At 35.3% G+C, this 13,609-nt stretch overlaps 1 protein-coding gene across 8 annotated transcripts in view; it reads right to left on the bottom strand.

Moving 5' to 3' along the window:
• Nucleotides 1-13,609, bottom strand: part of LOC117418266 (zinc finger MIZ domain-containing protein 1-like) — a 156,447-nt gene that overhangs the window by 42,517 nt on the left and 100,321 nt on the right. For all 8 annotated transcript variants that reach the window (XM_058985028.1, XM_058985026.1, XM_058985025.1 and 5 more), the window contains 2 exons: nt 11,644-11,757; nt 6,999-7,104 (listed from right to left, as the gene is read on the bottom strand). In XM_058985028.1, the coding sequence (XP_058841011.1) occupies nt 6,999-7,104; nt 11,644-11,757 (220 nt within the window). The remainder of the gene's footprint in view (nt 1-6,998; nt 7,105-11,643; nt 11,758-13,609) is intronic.

The raw sequence follows: 13,609 nt of genomic DNA, 5'->3' as shown, positions 1-13,609 counted from the left end.
GCATTACAAATATGACTATGGAGTGAAATAAAACATGATGTAGATTACTGTAGAGTATTAGTTAGCTCTTCACTGATAGGCAGTCTAGCACAATACTCCATTATATATTTTTTGCAGTCAGTTAGTCACACACTTGTTGTGGTAACTTTAAAGAGAATGGTTAAACATGCAAAACTACAATATTACTGAAATTATTTAATTAAAAAATACTTTCATTTTTATACCCTGCTTTGAATAAAAATTGTAAATCTGCTAAACACATATTTTCCTGACAATGGATACCCTAACTTTATTTGAATTTAACTTATCTATTCTGAAAACTTCACCTAAATATTCTAAATGTGCTTCAAAACACTCCATGTCTGTATTTTAGCATGTATTCATTATGCATCTGTTTTTAATATGTAACATCTTTTTTACGTGTCTTTAGTATTGTGGAGTTGGGGAAAAGTTTCTGTTCAGACCATTTGAAGTTAACATGCTAAGTTTCTCTAATGCTACACCATTCAGATTAGCCTTTTCATTTATTACAACTAAATCAATGAATCTGTTTACATAAAAATGTCAGATAAAGAACTGTTATTAGTCATTATTACGATAGGGGGCAGTATTTTCTGGTAATTCTTGAGTCTTTGCTACACCCCAAAAAGTTATTATTCTAAAAACACAGGAAATTCCAGCTTTCTAGAACACAGTCCAAGTCCCAGGATAATTTTATAAAAAAAAAAACAGCCTGTTTGAAAACCTTGGGGCATATCCAAATATGCTTGAATCCATTCTGCTCATTGTGGCAAATTATTATTAATAATAATAATAATAATAATAATAATAATAATAATAATAATAATAATAATAATATTTTAAACCGTTTATGTCAATCCAATCTGGAGTGTAAAGAAAATGTGGATAATCTGGTTCACTTGCTGTGCATTTTCAACACAAACTATTCTTTAACAAAATGTACGGGTTTAAATCACAGTAGAATTGCCTTGTTAAAAAAGCAGAGCACAAGAACTGAGCTGGTATTTTTACCGAGGTATTTCAATTTGAACTCAAGCCACTTTCTTATGGTAATTATGTATTACATCTTAAAGAACACTGGAACCTGTTTTTCACATATGTATGACTGTCCAATACCACGTCACATTTCTGTTGCATAGCCAAAATCAACTTTACTGAAATGCATGCCAGGTCATATTTAAAACCATGGGATTGTGAGACCAGATCTGCCAGAATATACTCATAATAATGGAATGGGTTGATGCAAGAGGCTGTCGTCTAATCCCTTATATCTGGGACTTTAGTCAAAACTGCTCTAGTAGCAACTGAATTGAATTTTATTATTATTATTATTATTATTATTATTATTATTATTATTATTATTATTATTATTATTATTATTATTATTTATTTCTTAGCAGACGCCCTTATCCAGGGTGACTTACAATTGTTACAAGATATCACATTATTTTTACATACAATTACATTATTTTTGACACATTATTTTTACATACAATTGCTCATTTATACAGTTGGGTTTTTACTGGAACAATCTAGGTAAAGCACCTTGCTCAAGGGTACCCACGACCCTCCGGTCAGGAGTCCAGAGCCCTAACCACTACTCCACACTGCTGCACAGATTCATTGATTTAGTTGTAATAAATGAAAAGGCTAATCTGAATGGTGTAGCATTAGAGAAACTTAGCAAGTTAACTTCAAATGGTCTGAACAGAAACTTTTTAGTTTCTCTCATAGACATACTGTGCATGCACCAGCTTCTAATCAATATACACTACCCCTCCAAACAAGTATTGGAACTACACGTTAGTGGTAATTTATAAACAGTGACAGCTACAAACAGGAGTAGTGTAAAATAGCAATACAAACTGAAAAGTGCTGCCAAGTACTTATTTTTTTTCTTAATACAGTAATTCATTGTGTATCTGACTGCAGTGTGACCAACGTAAGGGCGGATATGTAAAAAGTCGAATAAATTAATCATGTTTTAAATACTATTATACACAGCTGTAACAATTACTCTATTCACACAATTGTTGTTTTGAGATTCAGCTTTTATTAGGGAGCTCCCCCAAATCCCATGTTTAGAAAGATACAGAGTATTAATCCTTGTTACAGGGTAGTCGTCTGCCATGTGGGTGTGTGCATTCGCTGCTGAGTGACAGGCAGGAGATCAAGACGGAGGTTGAAGTTGATACGCCCCATAGGCGAACAGGGTTTAGTTATACCCCTTTTCCACTAACAAGATACCTGACCCGAGCCAACCCGTACCGTGAAACTCCAGCTTCACAACATATCTGAATCTGGTTCGGGGCCGAAGCAGGCTGTGGGCAGGGTTACTGCATTTTGTCATCACGCTCAAGCGTCATTACAAGAAAAATGTGACAACCCCCCGGACCACAACCGGTAAATGTTTTCCTAACTCCTTACCTTTACGCCGCGGGACACATAACAACACACATCTGACTGAAATACAAAATAAAATAACTCCCTTTCTATAATGCACATATAGTGAAGCAAAAATGTAACTTTCCGTTAATTAACCATGCATAAAAGCACCATGTAATCAACGCTAAAAAAAAAAAAAACATTCCCACTAGTGGATCATTTTAATTAGCAGTTTTTAAACTATAAATAGCCTGGCTAAACGGCGGTCGGGATATCTGTTCGAAGCGACAGACAACCAAACAAAGTGCGAGAAGCAGAGCGGGTTGGGAGAGGGGAAGAGAGAATGGGCTCGCCCCAGGTTCGGCTGCCACAGCGGGGCTGAAGCAGCTCATCTCCCGGAGAAAGCCGCAGCTCCTCTCGCAGCAAAGAAGTAAATACATTAGGAAAGACGTAATAGGTCTAATATTTATTTAGTTATAAAACGAATGCTGAATAAGATGTCTGTGTTATAAAGTGCCAGTGCAGCTTTTCTTCAGTTCAGATACTGTATTGGAAGTTAGGCTGAAACGGAAGTTAGACTGAGAAGTTGTTTACAGTTTGAATAACACCAGTACTGTATTTACTGTAGAAATATTGCATGAATCACTAGTATAGGGAATTGGGGGGCCTGCTGTAGGAGCGTTATATCCGAGGCGCATTATAAATCGAGAGCCTTATAATGAGGGAGCACTGTATAGATTTTAGGGCTGGCACTATTGACCGATGCATCCAAAAATAAATAAATAAATAAATAAATAAATAAATAAAATAGAAACATTACACCATATGTCGTTTCATTTTATAAGGACATAATTAAATTATGTATACCTGTAATATGGTCCCGTCTTTGCTTCCTTTGTATTTCAACATCCCTCCCCCACACACATGCACTTTCAGTACATTTCCGCAATCAAAAAAAATAATAATTCCATGATAAAAAAATATTTTATTAAATGAATGCTTAGTTCTATTTTTGCAGTCTGTGACATTTAATTTAATCGAATCAGCATGTTCATTATGTGTGACGTCTCTCAGCTCGGCTCACCTTTCTCTCGTGTAAAAGCAACTCAAGCAACCCGAGCCGTACCAGCAAGTGCACAGAGTACATACAACATAGTGTCTGAAAACTTATGTGAGATATATCATCTCAGAACTGGTTCTCTCTCACTCACTGTACTGAAGAGCATGATCATGACGGACAAATGTTTAGGGCGGGCGGATACGCGGATACGGATTACTGTAGTACAAAATGTGGTTTGCTATAAATTGGATTACACAAAAAAAGAGAAAATTACAGGTTATGCTTGTGTTACATTGATAATTACTTTGTTTAATGTGACCCAGGTAATTTAAAGTGTTGAAATTTCAATAAGGAATTCAGAAATGTAATATACAATATAATTGTTAAGTTAATTTGACTACATCTGGGCACCTTATTATTAGGGCGTCTGATTTTAGGGTTTTACCCGAGTTAACCCAATTTATTATTTAAGAGCGCCAATAATTACAAAATGCTGCTGCCTATGACTGGCTTGTATCACCGGGAGGCTTCATTTACACATTCAATCAAAAGAAAGGGGGTGTACATTCTATAAAATGTACAATTTGCTACAATATTTAAGTATTAAACTTTTGCTCAAGGATTTTTCAGCTTGATAAATAGAATGAAAAAGGCCCCAGTCTGAGGATATTGTCAAAGCAACCCAGGCTATTGTGGTTTTCCCCTCCAGGTGTTGCAGGCTCTGCCAATTTCCTGATAAAATGTAACACAAACCTTCTCCATTCTCCTATCATGCATATATTTTAGCATACATCCTAACTAGATACATCTGTTTTAAAGTCGTGTTCTAGTGGGGGATGGTGAAAATTGGCTTTATCCAGTAAATTTTGAAGAGACTCATTAGATAAGTAACTTCTGCAAACGTTTTGAGCACATGGTTAAAAAAAAAAAAAAATCAACAACAACAACAACATTAAAACCCCACTACTTTTGGGGTGAAGCAAGTTTTTCTGAACACACAGTTTTGGTCCTTTTACCCGAATCAAAGTGACAATAAAGCCTGGAAAATGACAACAACAAAACAATAAAAACAATAAAACAGAAAACCAGGCATTACATGAAAAAGTGATCCATGTGTCACAGGTAATCTACAGCTGACCCACGTTTTAAAGAATCAGACTTTTATGAGGACCCAGCTTTTACCTCTCCAGACAACATATTTCAAATGGCTTTGAGTGTGAATCATTAAATTATTCTGTTTCATTTCTCCTTACTACTCTAGAAATGAATGCATTGCAGTACAGATCTGTGTGCTGGTAGAGTCTGAATCTCTTCCAAACAGGCCTACTGCAACCCAGACACTAAGTCGCTGTCTCTCGTATCAGATTTCCGACCCAGTGCCGCCATCCTGGCCATCATGTGATGTGCTCACTGCAGTTTCTCAGCAAAGACTGGGTGCACTTTCAATACAACTCTCAGGCCTCTAAAGTGGTTTTAAGAGGCATCTTTCTGACAAGTCTCCCTGTATGCTCTGCTTCTGTCGTCCCCCTGTCTGGCCCCAAATGCCCTTGTGACAAAGGTAGAAAGAATCCAAGTTCAATGATAGAACAGTGCAATGATTACATCTGTACTTTAATATCTTATGATATGTGCACCTAAACCACTGTTATTCATTTGGCATAAACAGGGTGCCAATGATTATGCAAGGGCGTAACAAATAGATAAAGAACTAAACTGAAACAATATCTTGTTGGACTCAAACGAAATCACATTACATTTTATTGGAGCTCGAAAAGATTGCACAGTAGTATCTCTTAGAAAACAAATCCTGACTGCACAACCAATAATTGTTTTATTGAATTGGCAGTTCCCTTGGTCTCTCTGTTGAGAACAGATTAGTTAAGCTTCTCAGACAGGTACGATTCCTGCTGAGCAGGAGAAAAAAAAAAGAGTGCTAAAAGGGCTATCTACTGCATTAGATAGGGGCAATAGAAAAACAGAAATGTGGATTTGCTGTGGAACTGGGATGGTCCCAAAGCCATCTGACTCATCTGCAGATTTTTTTAAACATACATATATTTAAAGTAACAGAAAACAAAAACAAACTACCATATCCAGTTTTGCACACTGTATGATGAATTTAAATGGATGCAAGAATAGAATTGTTTTTTTGACAAATGTACAAGAAAAAAAGAACATTTCAGAGGAAATTGTTATAGAATTATTCTGCAGATTTTGCCCAAACTTTCTAAAGATTTTGGGTTGCATGATGTTTAGCTGTACAATAATTTCTGATACGATGGTACAACCACCGTATATTACAATTTTCTGTGGATTTCTATTGTCCATACCTATAAATGGATAATACTTTACCCATGGCATTTTCTGAAATACTATTGTAACAGAATAAACAATAATTAAAGTTTTTGAAACCTATATTTTCAGTTTGATACATAGCTAAAGCTGTATTCAGTAAAGTGTAATATCAAAAGAAAGCAACACCATCTCTCAAGATGCAACACCAGGTTCTTCCCTGTTCACATCCAATACAGGGTTCTTATTAACAGTGTCAGCAAACTTTCCAAAGAGTCTTTCAGAGTCAATATACACTTTAAAACACAGGTACATTAACTAGCTGAACTGTAGTCACCCAATACACCTCATGTAGTAGCACAAAGTTATTTGAATACAAGGACAAGCACATTATGGAAATGCATATTATCTTATTCTCCCAGTTAATACGATTGTACCTGTATTGTGAAGTGTATCCCAGATTCAGAAAGTTCTAACCTTAGAGGCTCAAGTAGACCACTGGTTCTAAAGTGACATTAAATATCACTGCACAGTGTTTCATATGACACCTTGATACATTTGAAATATTCAGACACACGTTTAACACACAAAAGACACCTTGCATAAGAATGTATGTATATATATATATATATATATATATATATATATATATATATATATATATATATATATTGTAATTGTTATTTTTTATGTGATATTGATATATAAATTAAAAAAGGTTAAAAAATAAATGAATACATACATTGGGACACGGCGTCCCTTGACATAATAATAATAATAATAATAATAATAATAATAATAATAATAATAATAATAATAAACTCAGCATGCACTACATTATTTAAATGTGTAGAATCATGTTTACCATCTTTGCACTTAACTACAGAAGACAATATGTACATAAAACTAGTATAGTCAGGTACAATTTGACAGAAACATAGCTCTTGTTACTGTAACACTGTTACTTGTTACTGTAACACTGTTCAAGCAAGCCAAATATTTCTGAAGTTACACAGTTTTGCAATAGGGTTCACAACCAGATTTAACTACAGGAACGTATCTCCACATTATTGACAGTATTCTAAATAGTGATACAATGAGGTTAAAGTGCATCTTCTTGTGAAACAAATAGCCACATTAAAATAATTCTGCAAAGCTAGCACCTGTCAGAAAAACATCTTAAAATCAGTAGCCTAAATTGCATTTTGATTGTAAAACAGAAAATAATTTTTCTTCCTACCTGCTGACTTTGGAGTAAATTTGTCCCTGTTTGCTGCACATACAGCAAGAAGTCTGTATCCAAGATCCAAGTCATACCCTTGCTGTGCAGCTACTCTGCTGACAACCTGGACAAAGAACAGATGGAGAAATCAATATTTATGAAACGTGTAACAGACAGAGCTGATTTCCTAGAACAATGTTGTTTCCTCCAGGGAAAAAAAAAAACACTGAAGGCATTTGATGCTATAGGAAAGCCTCAATGTTATTCTCATGTATTATTTTAGGAAAGCAAGTTATACCATTTGCTCTAACATTATTTGACATGGCATTATTAATGCATTCTATCAGTAGTCTAAAACAGAGTAAGGCCATATAGTGTATGGTACTGTAGGTACAAATGCAGTTTAAAAGGTGTTTGTCACAAGCACTTCCACTTCCACACAAGAATGACTTACTCTACTGTACTTTCATAGTGTATATCCTTTCAAACAGGTGGCTAACATAAATAATTTTATATGTGTTTCACCCAGCCAAGAATGTTATCACTGGACTAAAAAGGAGCAGCTCCTCTTCAGCTACAGGTCAGATCCTGTAGTTTTCTGAATTCTGGGAATTATCCTTCTGTAGGAGCGGTCTATGTTGTCCATCAGATGGTGCAGAGCTTCTCAAACCTGATCCTCGGGACCTCAGTGTCTTCTAGTTTTCCTTCCAACTGAGCTCTTAATTACTTAACTAAACCATGAATTGAACTAATAATGTTCTTAATTATACCTTTTTAACTGTTCTTAGCTCCTAAAAAGTTGCAGATTTTAAGTTATTATAGAATGTTATAGTTAACTTGAAATCCTCAACTGTTTAGGAGCTGAAAACAATTAAAACAATCTAATTAAGCAAATTATAACCTCAATTATGTGTTTAGTTAAGTAACTGAATGCTCATTTGGAAAGAAAAGCAGAAGACAGTGGGGTCCCGAGGACTGGGTTTGAGATCCCTGAATGGTGTATGAAAACCATCACTTACTGAGACAATCACAATATTTGCACAGTGTATTTGAATATCGCATTACTATTCTGTGCTTCTCTTGACTTTAAATAGGGAATACTAGCTATTTAAATTTCTCATACACATAATTACAAGCTTATCTAAACAAACTCATTCACATTATAAATACATTACAACTACCCTGACCTGCAGCCAAAAGATGTGCTATAATACCTACCGATAACATTTTCAACTACTCCTGACTCCAAATGAACCTCTTGACAATCAACATTGCATTGCTCAACCTGCTCATTTAAATCCCAAACTCCAAAAGATGTGCACAAAATTAATTTTTAAAAAAGGGTAACGGGTCAGGAACATGCAATTTACAGACAATTGAAATACATTTTAACAAAACAACAGGCACGTTTTAAAAGGTAAAAATCTATGTAGCATTTTTTATTTTCAAAACCTTTTGTAAAAGCTTTAGATTTGATGTTTCTTGTGTCATAAGAATTTAAAAAAAAGTCAAAACGGTATACAGTTGCTTTAGCAGACAATGCAAATTTGAGATTGAGAAGTCTGCAGCACTATCCCCTGTATAGGTATCCATCAATTCTGCTTATCAGCAAAGCAAACAGGGAGCAGGTATGATGTGTTATTTTTTTATTAGTCTGTTACATTTCCTGGAGAGGAACTTATTTTTGAAGTGCAAACATGATCTAAATTCACTTAGACATAAAACTGCAACTTGTAATAACAATAATTCATGCTACAAACAAACAACATTACTTTGTTCAAAGGTAAAAACATTAATAGCTTAGGCTGTACAAGCAACTTAAACGTCTTCAACATGAGAAAGCCATCTGTAAAACCAGACTTTATCATATTAATTATTCTTTAAAGAAAATATATGTTCACAAAACAGAATTTAAATATATTTGTCATTAATAAGATATATATGTTAAGATGGAGTTTCACTTCTCTACACAATGCAGGTGTTAACATGATTTATTTCAGAAGCAAAAACTGTTGGCTAAACTTTATAGTGAATAGGTCAACAGTCCAAGAACCAAAAGCTACGTTCTAATCAAATGGGCCAGAAACTGCAGAACTGATCCCCATGGCTATAATGCAGGGGACGCTCTTGGTCAATAGAATTACTTAACTTCAAATCATATGTTTCCAGCACATACAAAGTGAAAAGAGTAGGTTTAACAGTGCACAGCTGGAATCTTTTGGGTATTTTCACTGCAGGATACAAATTGGCCGTCAGCCCTTGATTTAAGAAAGACACCTGCTGTTCCAGACTGAAGTGATGAAAATGGCACAACTGCATGGCAAAAGTAACTGCATCCTGAATTTCACATCAGCTGAAACAAAAACCTTGCTTTACATTTCACCAATAGAAAAAAAAATAAATTCCTTTTATTGAAAAAAACCCATGGACATTAATAACTTATCTACAAACAAAAAAATAAATACACAATTAAACTTAATTTCTACCTTTGATCTTTTCATTGATTCATTTCCTAATTAAACTAAATCTGCAGTTGTCAATTGCTCCTTCCCCTATCCTTTTCCACTTTAATTCCAACCTGGCAAGTGCTAAAAACTGTTTGAACTAGAAATGTTCTCAGTGGGATAAGGAACTTGAAAGAGTGTTGAAAGAGTGTTCAGATAATCCATTGTTAATTTCACTGATTCATCATATTTCCTTAACAGGTAGTATTTTAATTACTCTAACTATCCCACTCATGCTGTAGCTCATTGTGGACTTCAAGTGTTGCTCAGCTTTGACTTGCTGATCTGAAACATCTGTGTTGAGACACTGGGGTCAGCTCAGGAAGTCAACAGCTGGGAGCTGAAGCTGCACAACAGATTCAGTATAACTGAGTTAAAACTTCAACTAAAAATGTAAGGGAGACACACATACCTATGGGTGCCTTCACTAAATCCCCGTTGCCAATGTTGATTAAACAGACCTTATCATTAATTCATTTTTACCAGTATGTTCAGGTGGCTTCAGTTTACAAAACTCCACCGATTAGTTATTCTGTATAACATTTCTTCATATTGTAGCTAAGCAAACTGAATGAAAAAACTTTTATATGTCAAAAGGATAAATTGATTATATTCTTTATATAAAGAGCAACAAACTAACAGACTGCAGTCTGTGTATTGTTTGTGAGAGTTCCTCACTTATTCAGCAATAGCTGACCCTTTAAAAGCAAGGTTGATCATACATAGACAATTCTAGAAAGCACAGCTTTTAATGAAATCACTCAATTCAGAACATGCTGTCTAACAGTGAACTGGGTTTGCTTTTCGAAAAATAAGTGGTAAATGTTCCATCATGTTGTGTTGTCATCTAGTTCCACACTGCTAGCCAAACAGTAAGAGTTACTGCTCCAGGGTATTATATATAAGACATGTCCAGTTCTGTCAGCCAAAATCAAATCTTCTGATGCCTTTAATCTTTTATATAACACTTCATTCACTGATGCATGGCCACGAAATACATCCATGTCCTTTTACTCAGATTCTAAAGTGGTATTGCTTACATTGAAGGCAGTCACTGGACAGTTTAGAATAATATAATTCTAATACCTGTTGGATTTGATTCTAAGAGACTAAAAGTAGTATATTTTACACTAATAAATGAATACATAACAAACATTCTATTGAAATAGACAACCTTGTGGCTCCAGTGACATTTTGTGTATTATGTAAATTCATTTGATTGATTTTCTCAATTTCTAACAATTGTATAGGCAACTTCTTCAGGTTTTTAGCCCAGCAAATATACAAGTACCATGTTCTATTTGTAACATTACTACCAGCATGACAGTGCCTTTGTGGTAGATGACTGAACATACATGTAAAATGACAATGCAAATATGAATGGATTCATCTGCATCTGTGGAGTTGGTGATTTGACTATCTATAGCCATTTCCTCTTCCCACTCTTGTAGGTAGGGTCAATTGGTTTTGAATTAGAACACAGCATGTTAATAATTAAAGCAAGATAACAAATGCCTTTAGGTTCAAAGTGTGTAAAATAGAGTGCATGTTTTGTTTTGTTTTTTTTACTTTTGAGCTTGCTTTATCCTATGTGGAGGCAAACGTCAGTATGCTGTACAGGGTTTTCTTGGAATTTTGCGGAGACGCACTTATATATTATATACCCTTATTTTATAAAGTTTATCAATACTTTTACCTACATTTATTATCATATATAATAACATAATAAATGTATAAATGAGAAGGCCATTCATCCCATCAGTGCTCATTACATCTAAGTCAGAACTATATAATATGGTAAAGGGAATAAACTGTTTAATGCAGGTCATAAAAGAAGCATTTACGTTTACATTGAATGAGAGATGATTAGCTGCATTGGCTGTCCATCACTTTCAGACTCAGGGGGGTACTAGTTATTAGGTGTTATTATCCAATGATTCCCTGTGACCTTGATGACCTTTCTTAAGTTCACGGTCATGGCCCTTTACCACAGATTATGCTGTACAATCTTATCTGGAAGAAAGGCGGCTACAAGACAGGCTTTGAGATATGCAATGCATGAAGCGTGGCTGTTTCTTTAACCTCTGTCACTGGACCCTGACAAGCCGACAAGTTGTATAATCGCAGAGGGAGGCTATCATCAGACAGAGTTGACATACCGTCAAACAGCCCATCAGACTCTGCTCGAAAGGTCGCTGGAATGCCCGTGGATCACCACACCAGTCCAGGAGCTCCGTGGCTGCCGTCTGGAAATTTGCTGGATTTTGTAAGTGCTAAAACACACACAGACACACAAAAGAAATCATAATGGATCACATACTGTACATTCAAAACAATAAGTTCAATAATGTGCTTTATTATAAGTTAATGAACCAGAAGCATTCTCTATACTGTAAGGCAACATGAATGCAGTTTTTGAAATATTTTAATTCCAGCTACATTAATAATCAAGGTACATTACTTATGTCCAACTCACAATAAAAAGCCTTATTCAATTGGCGCTTATTGCTTGCATTTGTAACAATTTAAGACCTATCCCATTTTAACAATTCCAATTTTCCTGTATATTTCATAGTAGGAACAACATCAATGCTGAAAGGAAGACATAGGTTACAAACAAAGTGAAACAATGTTATTGCAGGGAATGAAGAACAATTTCATGGATACAGGCCGCTGGCTAAATCATAGTAGTCTGCAGAGTGCACTGTAGCAAATGCTAGTTTGTCAATGCTGACATGGACTTGACAACCAGAGCTTTCTTTCAAGTTGATCTGTGACACTGGCTATGAAAGTCCTTTTTACCCATTTCTGACAGGAAAAAAGAAAACATTCTTAATGTCTGTGTTCCCCTACTGGCTTCATAGATGTGCTAGCTACTGGTCTTTGTACCAGCTTGCAAAAGCCATTTTGCTACACTGCTGTCCAGTCTGTCACATGAACTGTATTTAACAGCACTTTTGCTTCACTTTGCTAACTAACCCTAAAGGCTGCAATTTTCTTGCTTCCTGCCTTGTGGGGATGGAAACCCAGCTCCAGATAAACAACCCTGCCCTCCCTTCCTTTTCAAAGTGTTCCTTTAAAACTGCATTAATATTACTTAAAACATGTTTTATATAAATCAGAAATGTCATAGCATTTCGGTCAATTACTATCATAATTTTACTTTGAACATGACAAAGAAAAGAAAAACGTTGTGTGGAAAGTTTCATATATTCTATATCTACTACTGATTCCCTGTTCTTTCAGTTTTAATTTACCTTACCCTCATTCCATTGCAGAATGGATTAATGTGTTCCCGTGAAGAACCTTTAGGGGGCAGCACAGATTGGGCTTTCTACAGCAAGCTCAGTCCATATTATTTTCATGGGTTTCATTTTATATGTACAAGGTGTGTGAGGTGAAACCAGGTTTTCTTGTTTCAATAGGATTCATCCAAGGGCCGAATTCTGTTCATGTATGAGCCTAAAATCTGCTATCGGTCAACAGCTTGGTCCAAAATGATAATGGCTAAACCACATTTTTACTGGTCTGATTGGTTTGGAAAATGTCCCACCTTATATCAAGCAACACAGCAAGGTTGCCCTTCGGGAAAAACAAACAGACTGCATTGGCTTGTTAATAATGCTTGCTATTACTTGTGCTTGAAAAACAGAGTATATTTCTTGAGCCAGTACCACATCCTGTGTGAAGGGTACTGTACTGGTAGTGTCATTCTACAGACAGCATTGACACTATCTACTCTGTGGATGTTTACAAAGCAGTGGGTGAAGCAAAGTTTTGTCACTACTGCCGGGGTCAAATCCCAGCTATCAAACTTCACCTCCAGCATAGACAATCTCACATTGAAAGGTCTATCCAGTATTTTAAAAGTGACTTTTACTACTCAAGCTTAGCACTGTGGTAACAGCCAATTCTAAAAAAAAAAAAAAAAAATGTACTGTGATTATTCATTGAAACCAAAACTCAAAAAATCCACACGACACAGGTCTCAGACTTTTAAATCATTTCAATAAAAAAATGTACAAAATGCGTTTCTTTTGCACTTCATTTTCTCTTTTTGTGCTGTAAAATCTAAATATTTCAGACAACAGAACTGTTTGAGACATGTAGAGGTGTATTAAAGTG

The sequence above is a fragment of the Acipenser ruthenus genome, chromosome 13 (assembly GCF_902713425.1).
Source record: "Acipenser ruthenus chromosome 13, fAciRut3.2 maternal haplotype, whole genome shotgun sequence".
Taxonomy (NCBI): Eukaryota; Metazoa; Chordata; class Actinopteri; order Acipenseriformes; family Acipenseridae; genus Acipenser; species Acipenser ruthenus.
The sequence above is the reverse complement of the archived record's forward strand: the minus strand, read 5'-3'. Positions and strand labels throughout refer to the sequence as shown.